Source organism: Anomaloglossus baeobatrachus, chromosome 5 (genome assembly GCF_048569485.1).
Source record: "Anomaloglossus baeobatrachus isolate aAnoBae1 chromosome 5, aAnoBae1.hap1, whole genome shotgun sequence".
Classification (NCBI taxonomy): Eukaryota; Metazoa; Chordata; class Amphibia; order Anura; family Aromobatidae; genus Anomaloglossus; species Anomaloglossus baeobatrachus.
In genome coordinates this window covers 29,038,984-29,051,596 of record NC_134357.1, presented here as the reverse complement: position 1 = coordinate 29,051,596, position 12,613 = coordinate 29,038,984, and the positions used below count along the sequence as shown (strand labels likewise).

Below are 12,613 nucleotides of genomic sequence, written 5' to 3'. Positions count from 1 at the left end.
ACACATACTTACTCGTCCATACGACCTTGATGTGGGCGGCGAACGTCCACTTCCTGGAGTGGGAGGGACGTTCGGCGGGACATCGACGTCACGCGGCAGCAGGCCAATAGGGGCGGAGATCAGCGGGACGTAAAGATCCCGCCCACCTTCTTCCTTCCGCATTGCTGGCCGGGAGCCGCAGGACGCTGGTAAGATCTGTTCATCGTTCCTGGGGATTCACACACTGCGATGTGCGCTACCCCGGGTACGATGAACAACCTCACGTTCAATTTATGAGGAATGTACGACATGCGTGTGATTAACGTTTTACCGTTCAATCGCAATCGCACGTAGCTGTTACACACTACAATGTACCTTACGATGCCAGATGTGCGTCATTTAGGCGGGCTTTGCACATTATGACATCGCAGGTGCGATGTCGGTGGGGTCAAATCGAAAGTGACGCACATCCGGCATCGCATGCGACATCGTAGTGTGGAAATCCTTTTTGCTACGATTAACGAGCGCAAAAGGGTCGTTATCGTATCATCGGTGTAGGGTCCGACATTTCCATAATGCCGGTGCAGCGACAGGTACGATGTTGTTCGTCGTTCCTGCGGCAGCACACATCGCTGTGTATGAAGCCGCAGGAGCGAGGAACATCTCCTACCTGCGTCCCGGCTGCAATGCGGAAGGAAGGAGGTGGGCGGGATGTTTACATCCTGCTCATCTCCGCCCCTCCGCTTCTATTGGCCACCTGCCGTGTGACGTCGCTGTGACGCAGCACAACCCGCCCCCTTAGGAAGGAAGCAGGTCGCCGGCCAGAGCGACGTCGCAGGACAGGTGAGTGCATGTAAAGCTGGCGTAGCAATAATGTTCGCTATGCCAGCAATCACAAGATATCGCTGCTGCGACGGGGGCGGAGACTATCGCGCTCGACATCGCAGCATCGGCTTGCTATGTCGCAGCGTGCAAAGTACCCCTTACGACGTGACCCCGCCGACACAACGTAAGATATATTGTAGTGTGTAAAGCGGGCTTAAATATCAGCGCTCCCCCTGGTGCTCAGGTTTGAGAGTATGTGCAGACGCAGATATTGATGAAGAAATTTTGAGCATGAAATCTGCACCTTCTGGCAGAAAAAAAGCAGCAAAAAACACATGCGTTTTTGGGGCTTTTTTTCCATGCGTTTTTTTTATGACTTTAATGGCTGGAATGGCTTAAAAACGCAGGGAAAAAAAAACACTCCAACAATTGGCATGCTGCAGATTTTTTTTTTTCTGCACCAAAATCTGGACTAAATCTGCAAGGAATAAACAAAGCAACTTATGCACAGCATTTCAGAAATCTCATAGACTTTGCTGGCTTCAGGATAGGCATGCAAATTTTGGTGCAGATGTCAAAAACGTACTATGTGCACATAGCCTTAAGCCTGCTTTACACGAGATGATAGATTGTGCAATAGCACAATCGATTGTACCCGCCCCCGTCGTTTTTGCATCACGGGCAATTAGTTTAACCCCCGTCACACGCACTTACCTTCCGGACAACCTCGCTGTGGGCGACAAACGTCCACTTCCTGGAGTGGGCGGGACGTTCGGCGTCACAGCGACGTCACACGGCAGGCGACCAATAGAAGCGGAGGGGCGGAGATGAGCGGGATGTAAACATCCCGCCCACCTCCTTCCTTCCATTAAGCCATCGGGTGACGCGGGAGGCAGGTAAAGCTGTTGTTCATTGTTCCCGTGGTGTCACGTGTGATGCCACGGAAACGATGAACTACCGCCGCCATTTTAATTAAACAATTTTATGAAACCTAGCGACGAGTACACGACTCACGATTTGTGAGCGATACTGCGTCGCTAGGAGGTGTCACACGAAACCACGTCGTGCGGTATGCCGGTTGTGCGTCACGAAAACCGTGACCCCAACGACACATCGCACAATCTATCGTCTCGTGTAAAGCCCGCTTTACAGTTTATCTCTATAGTGTGAGAATATGAAGAACTCAGAAAAAGGAGCTCTAGCCACCATAAAGATATGTAAGGAAATGAATCAGCTCACAATTTTTGGATATTTTTAGATTAAAAAAATAAATTATAATATGATAGTTTAACCTTTTTTGTAATATTTTCCAGATTTTCCCTCACTTTTTTTTTTTACTAAAAAAACCGTTCATTTTATTTGTATCAAAAATAGTTTCTGAAATTAATAACTCCACAAATGTGGAAATCTTCATTTATTTCTCTGCAGGGAATTCATCCGAATATTACACTATTCCGGTGAATTTAGTTCCTCCTCCTGGTCTGGTCCCCGGCTCGGCATCGGCGTTTATTATAATCGTGGGTGAGTTCTGGCCGATCGTTTCCTTGTTTATAGAATGATATTGTAACTCTTCCAAAAGTGATTTAGCACCTATAGTCTTTGCTACCACATATATCTACAGGGTGCACAGATTAATGAGGTTCTACCTTTTTGCAGCTCTCTCTGAAATTGAAGATAATCTTAAAAAAAGAAAAAAAAAAGGAATTTGCATCATTTGGACAAGATAGAAAAAGTTTTAGAAAAGATTGTAATGTGTTTTCCCAGTTTGTATCACTAGATATTACAGAACCTTGACACCTTATTTGTGCTGTGATGATGTACTATTCAAAACCACATTGTGCAACTTTAAAGGGGTGGTTCAATAGTCGTCACATCCTTGTAAAACTGATAGGGAAGTGTAGCGCCCCTGAAGCCCTCAGGGCACTACTAGGTACTGCATCCTGACAAAGATGCAGGGCCTACCCCCAGGGACCTGAAAGACCAGTGCCGGTACCACCAAAACACATAACATCCCAAGTTTCCACTCCCAATTAGGTATGATTGACTAGTCCGGGACCCAATGGATGGCCACCCTGAGGTGGAGTCAGTCCACTAGACGGCAACCCGGTGGGAGGGGACAGAAAGACACTCAGACAGAACGACAAAGAGAGTCGAGTGGTGACAGTTGAAGGGGACGGACGTGTCTCCAGACAGGATCGTGTAACAGTGACCCAGGTGGCAGGGAGAGTGGTTGCCAGGAAGGGTACAGCCAGCTACCTCTGGAACCAGAGCACCAACGGGGCACAGGGCCCTAGGTCAGGTGACAGCTTCAGGCAACCTGACAAATACCTGCACAGTGAGACCTTCACGGACCTCACTGACCCAAGAATCTGGGGGCACCAGCTGCAAAGATTGAGCCAGGGACCAGAACAGAACACCAACCCTACAGAGTTCGCACTGCCTGCCGTACGGACGAGAGACTGCCAACAGACAGTAAGAGACCCACAAACGCTCCAGGCTACAGGGTCCGACCAACACGTGAGAGGTGCCGGGGAAAGAGACTACCAGGTCACCACACAGCACTGGGTCAAAAGGGACCAGGGGTCTGAACCAGCCTCCCTCAAGGCCACAGCTCAACATCACTTGCGGTCCACTCATCCCCACAAAGTGAGCCCTGGGTTCCGTGACTTCGGGGATATAGTGATGTCACATCATCTTCCTGCTCACCTGACATCACTGCGGCCATCCTCAATCTTCCTGAGTGACTGGACTGTGGGTGGCGTTTCACCGCTCATCACTGCCTAGCATCACAGCCCAGCATCTCCCTGCTCCCTCCTTCACTGCAGAGCGCCGCAAGCAGGAGAGATGCTGGGCTGTGACAAGCAGTGAAACGCCAATCACAGCCCACTCAGGAAGACTGGGGCCGACCTTTGTGATTTCTGGTCAACTGGAAGATGACGTGACGTCACCGAATCCCAGAGGTCACGGAGCCTGGGGGGTTACTGTGACACCCTGGCCTATCAGGTCATCAAAGGGTATTGTGCAATCTGCCCTTCTGTGCACTATCCACCTCCTCCTTGGTTACGTGTCCCTAACCAAATGGTGTTGCCAAAACCAGCTAATCAAAATCCTAGGAACACTCTGCACCACACCCACCAGACACACCAGTTGACAGCCTGGGTGGAATAGGGTCGCCCACTTGGGGGGTTGGTTAAGGGGAGATCAGGAGTGTCAGGAGTCAGTCAGTTGTAGTCAGGGAGAGTGTAGTGTTGGAGGTGGAAGTGAGAGGAGGTCAGGACCTGGGCTCCTTGGAAGTACTAGATAGCAGACGTTGGTCTGGGCCTGGTAGGAGCTGAATCGTGACAAGGGGATCGTGACAAGGGGCACGGCATTGTCGTGGAGGACAGCCGGCGGCCTTGTACCAGAACCGGGCAGGAGCCAGGGCATGACGGGGTACGTGGACCTTAAGTCAGGTATTAGGTTTAGGCAACCTGACAATTTACCCGACGAGAACGGAGCCTTCAAGATCCGCTCTCCACCCGCTCCGAAATCGGGGTACTAGTGTACCGCCCCACGGCCTCGGCTGCGGCCGCCGAGCCGCTTGGATCCGTGATCGTGTTCTACGGGTGGTGGCTCGAGCCTCTCACGGACCCGGGGGGCACGTCGCTCTGCAAGGGGGTTGGCGTTACATACGGGGGAATGCAGGTATTTGGTTTTGGGATGATGGTTCGTGACGTCACCCACAGGTTGTGGTGATGATGGACACCACCGCTGCGGTGAAGGTACGGGGACTCCCGGGAGCGGTGTAGTGGCGCAGCTAGGTGTTGATCCCTCCGTGGGTAGGGGATGTTGGTCCCGGGGCCCGGTTGTGCAAGGGCCAGAGTGCAGGGCGCAGGGTTGCGGTGCAGCGCAGTGCGGTGCCTGATGGTACTGGTGTATTCACGATTAAACCACACAGAGTCACTGGTAAACCAAACGAAGGTATGAATGGGGCCCGCAGCCGGATGCAGCTTCCTAGTTGGGTTGGCAATGTCCACCTTTCTCCTGCACCTATGTTGTAGTTTGACCACTGTGCCTGAGCACTGGTAGTCCGCTCCCCGGCGTGTAGATGTCGGAGGAGCTCCTTTGCCCTCAGGCGCTGGGCCTGGGATCTCTGGCCTTTGGCGGTGGCTACTATCCGGACGGCTTGGGCTGTTGCCTTCAAACGGGACTTTGGTGGGAATGAACCCCTGAGGTCCAGACCGCAATCAGTTAATTCGACTATGGTGGTGGCATATAGCCTAGTTCGGGATCTGAGGACCCTGTCTGGTTCTCCGGTATCCTGTTAGCTCCCCGGTTCGGATCCGACAGGCCACTACCCTGTCCCGGTCCCTTACGGTTCCGCTGGTCGTGTTCCCGGTCTCCTGCATGTGGCCACTGCCGTCTGCCTACCTGACTGTTTGGACTCGACTGCTCTCCTTGCTGACCTCTACTCAACTCCCTTCAGACTTAAACTGTTGTCTTTTCCCTGCCTCAGGCCAGCTGACTACTCGGGGGGCATGTCTTTCTGCCTGACTCCGCCCACCTGGTGTGCCTGTCTAACACTGAGGGAGGCAATCAGGTCTTTTTGGTTGACTGATGGTACCTTTCTACTGTGGGGGTGTATGTGGTGAGTGTTGTGACCAGTGACCCCTGGCGTCCAGGGCGTCAGACTAGCGCATTGAGGGGGATAGGACTGTCCATACATACGGTTCAGAAATTCCCAAGCGTGAACCCTGAGAGCAAGCTCCCTCATTTAGCCATACTGGGGAGCGGGACCCGACTAGTTTCAGGCTACAGGGACCAACCAGACAGAAACAAGGTGCCAAGGGAAAGGTCACAGATCAACAGGCAACACCAACGGAAATGGGACCCAGGCGTGCTCCCCCTCAGCGGCAGCGGTGTCCAGAATTTTGGTTTACTACAGTTGTCGGTGTCAGCGTTATTGGACTGAGTGAGTACGCAAGTGGCCCATACCTCCCCAACGGCATTTCCCTGTCACCATCACTGAGGCTCGAGGCATTCCCCCTACTCATGGAGGGGTTAAACACCCTGCTGCCCACTCCATCGCCACCGGGTACTCCCAGCCGCAGCAGTGGTACTCCACCTTACCACGCAGCACGGGTGGCGTCACAAACTATTACATACTATTTCCCCTGTAAATACCCCCCCTTTTATTCGAGTGGCCACGAGACCCCACGGGTCCGGAAGCCCCTCGAGCCACCGCGGATCCGGATCCGAGCAGCCCCAGCTGCTGACACTTAGGCGGTAAAAACTTCATGGGGATGAGCGGACCGCAATAGCGCCGCTCAGAGGCTGAAGAAGGTATTTAGAAAAAGCCATCCTTATCAGTTTTACAGAGATGTGTCCACTATTGCAAAGTAGTGAACCACCTCTTTAATAGCTAGTTGCTCGTTATCTATGTGTGCTGCCAGACGAGAGGTGACAGTACATGAACCATTCTCCCTATTCATGTTAATGGAAGCTCCAATATTGCAAGCATGCTCGGCCATTATGCATAGCACACAGTAAGTAGGTCATTATTGAAAACTTTGCAATGGCATCAAGCAGCGTCATACTCCAAACTATAGTACTCAGTGTGAAGGGTATATAAGCCATACACTGAGATTTGATCTTTATAAGATCCTTATAACTCTTTTTTTCTCTTCTATCAGGAGATATTATAGGTCTCCCAATGCAAAATCTTCAGAACTTGCTCAAGATGCCTTATGGCTGTGCAGAGCAGAATCTTGCCCGGATGGCGCCCAGTCCTTATGTTCTAAATTATCTCGAGAACACACATCAACTCACAGATGAGTTTCGCCAGCTCGGAATTCAAGACATGAACATGGGTAAGGATGTGCGCTACCTGATGGGTAGTAATGTCTGAACAACTCATTCCTTCCTGTAGACTCGATTGACATCTACAAACTTGTTCTACCATAAGCTCCAAATGCTTCATGCATAGATATAGCAAAACTTAATTTTTTATGTATCTTTATGATCTGCCGCCCCCTGATTAACTATCCTACTTATGTATGGCGTAGTGAAGAAAGCAAGTTTAAATTAAAGAGACACAATTTCCACATGAGGCAACTAGCTTAGAGGTTTCACTTAATTAAGGAGGGATATTGACAATTGTAGTTCTGAACCACATAACTCAGTTCTGGCAAAAAATTTGGCAGTGACACAACTAAATAAAAGCATTGAGCTTAATGGTTTCACATCAAGGTTGAGGCACAGAGCTTGGCCATTACATATCAGTGTTGAGACACAGAGCTTGGCCATTACATATCAGTGTTGAGGCACAGAGCTTGGCCGTTACATATCAGTGTTGAGGCACAGAGCTTGGCCATTACATATCAGTGTTGAGGCACAGAGCATGGCCGTTACATATCAGTGTTGAGGCACAGAGCTTGGCCATTACATATCAGAGTTGAGACACAAAGCTTGGCCATTACATATCAGTGTTGAGGCACAGAGCTTGGCCGTTACATATCAGTGTTGAGACACAGAGCTTGGCCGTTACATATCAGTGTTGAGGCACAGAGCTTGGCCATTACATATCAGTGTTGAGACACAGAGATTGGCCATTACATATCAGTGTTGAGGCACAGAGCTTGGCCATTACATATCAGTGTTGAGGCATAGAGCTTGGCCATTACATATCAGTGTTGAGGCACAGAGCTTGGCCGTTACATATCAGTGTTGAGACACAGAGCTTGGCCATTACATATCAGTGTTGAGGCATAGAGCTTGGCCATTACATATCAGTGTTGAGACACAGAGCTTGGCCGTTACATATCAGTGTTGAGGCATAGAGCTTGGCCATTACATATCAGTGTTGAGACACAGAGCTTGGCCATTACATATCAGTGTTGAGGCACAGAGCTTGGCCATTACATATCAGTGTTGAGACACAGAGCTTGGCCATTACATATCAGTGTTGAGGCACAGAGCTTGGCCATTACATATCAGTGTTGAGGCACAGAGCTTGGCCATTACATATCAGTGTTGAGACACAGAGCTTGGCCATTACATATCAGTGTTGAGACACAGAGCTTGGCCATTACATATCAGAGTTGAGACACAGAGCTTGGTGTCACGCTCCCGGTGTCCCAGCAGCCCTCCTTACCCACTGAGCCGGTTCCTGCATCGCACCACCGCTCCATACCCACTGATCCAGTCGTACCTGCATTGCACCACCGCTCTGTACCCACTGATCCAGTCGCACCTGCATCACACCACCGCTCCGTACCCACTGATCCGGCCTCACCATCATTGCACTGCTCCTTACCCACTGATCCACTCCACGTGTCCACCGGTCATGGCTGCCGCTCCCGCTCGTGCTCTCCTGAGTCCTGCTCCTGGTCTCAGGAGTCTGACTCTGAGTATTGGCCTCATGGTTCTGTATAGGACCAGGCCGCGCCCACTCTCCTGGTCTTATAGGCCCAGCACACCTGAAGCAGGAAATGACATAGGGCTGTGCTGGGTATATAAGACTGGCCTTTCCATGTGGGCGGGGCCTGATCAACGTGTCTGGAAGCTTTGTCTTTTGAGCTAGGTGCTCAGGCCCCCTGGTGCCGTGTCCTGTAGACTCCTTGTCTTTGCTCCCTGGTACCTGTGCCTGTTTCCTTACCATCCTGAAGAACTCTGTGACTCTGCTGACCTGGTTATACCTGTCCCTGCCACGCCAGTGCTCCGGCTGCCGTGTACCCTGCCCCCCGGTGGGATACTCGGTCCAGTGGATCCACCTCCTGGGCCCATCAGTCCTCCCGGTCCTGACACTTGGCCATTACATATCAGTGTTGAGGCATAGAGCTTGGCCATTACATATCAGTGTTGAGGCACAGAGCTTGGCCATTACATATCAGTGTTGAGGCACAGAGCTTGGCCATTACATATCAGTGTTGAGGCACAGAGCTTGGCCGTTACATATCAGTGTTGAGGCACAGAGCTTGGCCATTACATATCAGTGTTGAGGCATAGAGCTTGGCCATTACATATCAGTGTTGAGGCACAGAGCTTGGCCATTACATATTAGTGTTGAGGCATAGAGCTTGGCCATTACATATCAGTGTTGAGACATAGAGCATGGGTGTTACATATCAGTGTTGAGGCACAGAGCTTGGCCGTTACATATCAGTGTTGAGGCACAGAGCTTGGCCGTTACATATCAGTGTTGAGACACAGAGCTTGGCCGTTACATATCAGTGTTGAGGCACAGAGCTTGGCCATTACATATCAGTGTTGAGGCACAGAGCTTGGCCATTACATATCAGTGTTGAGGCATAGAGCTTGGCCGTTACATATCAGTGTTGAGGCATAGAGCTTGGCCATTACATATCAGTGTTGAGGCATAGAGCTTGGTCGTTACATATCAGTGTTGAGGCACAGAGCTTGGCCATTACATATCAGTGTTGAGGCACAGAGCTTGGCCATTACATATCAGTGTTGAGACACAGAGCTTGGCCGTTACATATCAGTGTTGAGACACAGAGCTTGGCCATTACATATCAGTGTTGAGGCACAGAGCTTGGCCATTACATATCAGTGTTGAGGCACAGAGCTTGGCCATTACATATCAGTGTTGAGGCATAGAGCTTGGCCATTACATATCAGTGTTGAGACACAGAGCTTGGCCATTACATATCAGTGTTGAGGCACAGAGCTTGGCCATTACATATCAGTGTTGAGGCATAGAGCTTGGCCATTACATATCAGTGTTGAGGCACAGAGCTTGGCCATTACATATCAGTGTTGAGACACAGAGCTTGGCCGTTACATATCAGTGTTGAGGCACAAAGCTTGGCCGTTACATATCAGTGTTGAGGCATAGAGCTTGGCCATTACATATCAGTGTTGAGACACAGAGCTTGGCCATTACATATCAGTGTTGAGGCACAGAGCTTGGCCATTACATATCAGTGTTGAGACACAGAGCTTGGCCATTACATATCGGTGTTGAGGCACAGAGCTTGGCCATTACATATCAGTGTTGAGGCACAGAGCTTGGCCATTACATATCAGTGTTGAGACACAGAGCTTGGCCATTACATATCAGTGTTGAGACACAGAGCTTGGCCATTACATATCAGAGTTGAGACACAGAGCTTGGCCATTACATATCAGTGTTGAGGCATAGAGCTTGGCCATTACATATCAGTGTTGAGGCACAGAGCTTGGCCATTACATATCAGTGTTGAGGCACAGAGCTTGGCCATTACATATCATCAGTGTTGAGGCACAGAGCTTGGCCGTTACATATCAGTGTTGAGGCACAGAGCTTGGCCATTACATATCATCAGTGTTGAGGCACAGAGCTTGGCCGTTACATATCAGTGTTGAGGCACAGAGCTTGGCCATTACATATCAGTGTTGAGGCATAGAGCTTGGCCATTACATATCAGTGTTGAGGCACAGAGCTTGGCCATTACATATTAGTGTTGAGGCATAGAGCTTGGCCATTACATATCAGTGTTGAGACATAGAGCATGGGTGTTACATATCAGTGTTGAGGCACAGAGCTTGGCCATTACATATCAGTGTTGAGGCACAGAGCTTGGCCGTTACATATCAGTGTTGAGACACAGAGCTTGGCCGTTACATATCAGTGTTGAGGCACAGAGCTTGGCCGTTACATATCAGTGTTGAGGCATAGAGCTTGGCCATTACATATCAGTGTTGAGGCACAGAGCTTGGCCATTACATATCAGTGTTGAGGCACAGAGCTTGGCCATTACATATCAGTGTTGAGGCATAGAGCTTGGCCATTACATATCAGTGTTGAGACACAGAGCATGGGTGTTACATATCAGTGTTGAGGCTCAGAGCTTGGCCATTACATATCAGTGTTGAGGCACAGAGCTTGGCCATTACATATCAGTGTTGAGACACAGAGCATGGGAGTTACATATCAGTGTTGAGGCTCAGAGCTTGGCCATTACATATCAGTGTTGAGGCACAGAGCTTGGCCATTACATATCAGTGTTGAGACACAGAGCTTGGCCATTACATATCAGTGTTGAGACACAGAGCTTGGCCATTACATATCAGAGTTGAGACACAGAGCTTGGCCATTACATATCAGTGTTGAGGCATAGAGCTTGGCCATTACATATCAGTGTTGAGGCACAGAGCTTGGCCATTACATATCAGTGTTGAGGCACAGAGCTTGGCCATTACATATCAGTGTTGAGGCACAGAGCTTGGCCGTTACATATCAGTGTTGAGGCACAGAGCTTGGCCATTACATATCAGTGTTGAGGCATAGAGCTTGGCCATTACATATCAGTGTTGAGGCACAGAGCTTGGCCATTACATATTAGTGTTGAGGCATAGAGCTTGGCCATTACATATCAGTGTTGAGACATAGAGCATGGGTGTTACATATCAGTGTTGAGGCACAGAGCTTGGCCGTTACATATCAGTGTTGAGGCACAGAGCTTGGCCGTTACATATCAGTGTTGAGACACAGAGCTTGGCCGTTACATATCAGTGTTGAGGCACAGAGCTTGGCCATTACATATCAGTGTTGAGGCATAGAGCTTGGCCATTACATATCAGTGTTGAGGCACAGAGCTTGGCCGTTACATATCAGTGTTGAGGCATAGAGCTTGGCCATTACATATCAGTCTTGAGGCATAGAGCTTGGCCATTACATATCAGTGTTGAGGCATAGAGCTTGGTCGTTACATATCAGTGTTGAGGCACAGAGCTTGGCCATTACATATCAGTGTTGAGGCACAGAGCTTGGCCATTACATATCAGAGTTGAGACACAGAGCTTGGCCATTACATATCAGTGTTGAGGCACAGAGCTTGGCCGTTACATATCAGTGTTAAGACACAGAGCTTGGCCATTACATATCAGTGTTGAGGCATAGAGCTTGGCCATTACATATCAGTGTTGAGGCACAGAGCTTGGCCGTTACATATCAGTGTTGAGGCATAGAGCTTGGCCATTACATATCAGTCTTGAGGCATAGAGCTTGGCCATTACATATCAGTGTTGAGGCATAGAGCTTGGTCGTTACATATCAGTGTTGAGGCACAGAGCTTGGCCATTACATATCAGTGTTGAGGCACAGAGCTTGGCCATTACATATCAGAGTTGAGACACAGAGCTTGGCCATTACATATCAGTGTTGAGGCACAGAGCTTGGCCGTTACATATCAGTGTTAAGACACAGAGCTTGGCCATTACATATCAGTGTTGAGGCATAGAGCTTGGCCATTACATATCAGTGTTGAGGCATAGAGCTTGGCCATTACATATCAGTGTTGAGGCACAGAGCTTGGCCATTACATATAAGTGTTGAGGCATAGAGCTTGGTCGTTACATATCAGTGTTGAGGCACAGAGCTTGGCCATTACATATCAGTGTTGAGGCACAGAGCTTGGCCATTACATATCAGTGTTGAGACACAGAGCTTGGCCGTTACATATCAGTGTTGAGACACAGAGCTTGGCCATTACATATCAGTGTTGAGGCACAGAGCATGGCCATTACATATCAGAGTTGAGACACAGAGCTTGGCCATTACATATCAGAGTTGAGACACAGAGCTTGGCCATTACATATCAGTGTTGAGGCACAGAGCTTGGCCGTTACATATCAGTGTTAAGACACAGAGCTTGGCCATTACATATCAGTGTTGAGGCATAGAGCTTGGCCATTACATATCAGTGTTGAGACACAGAGCATGGGTGTTACATATCAGTGTTGAGGCTCAGAGCTTGGCCATTACATATCAGTGTTGAGGCACAGAGCTTGGCCATTACATATCAGTGTTGAGACACAGAGCATGGGA

General features: G+C 49.5%; 1 protein-coding gene across 3 annotated transcripts in view; it reads left to right on the top strand.

Moving 5' to 3' along the window:
• LOC142310731 (ovostatin-like) overlaps positions 1-12,613 on the top strand; it is a 215,987-nt gene that overhangs the window by 159,237 nt on the left and 44,137 nt on the right. For all 3 annotated transcript variants that reach the window (XM_075348358.1, XM_075348359.1, XM_075348357.1), the window contains 2 exons: positions 2,233-2,325; positions 6,477-6,653. In XM_075348358.1, the coding sequence (XP_075204473.1) occupies positions 2,233-2,325; positions 6,477-6,653 (270 nt within the window). The remainder of the gene's footprint in view (positions 1-2,232; positions 2,326-6,476; positions 6,654-12,613) is intronic.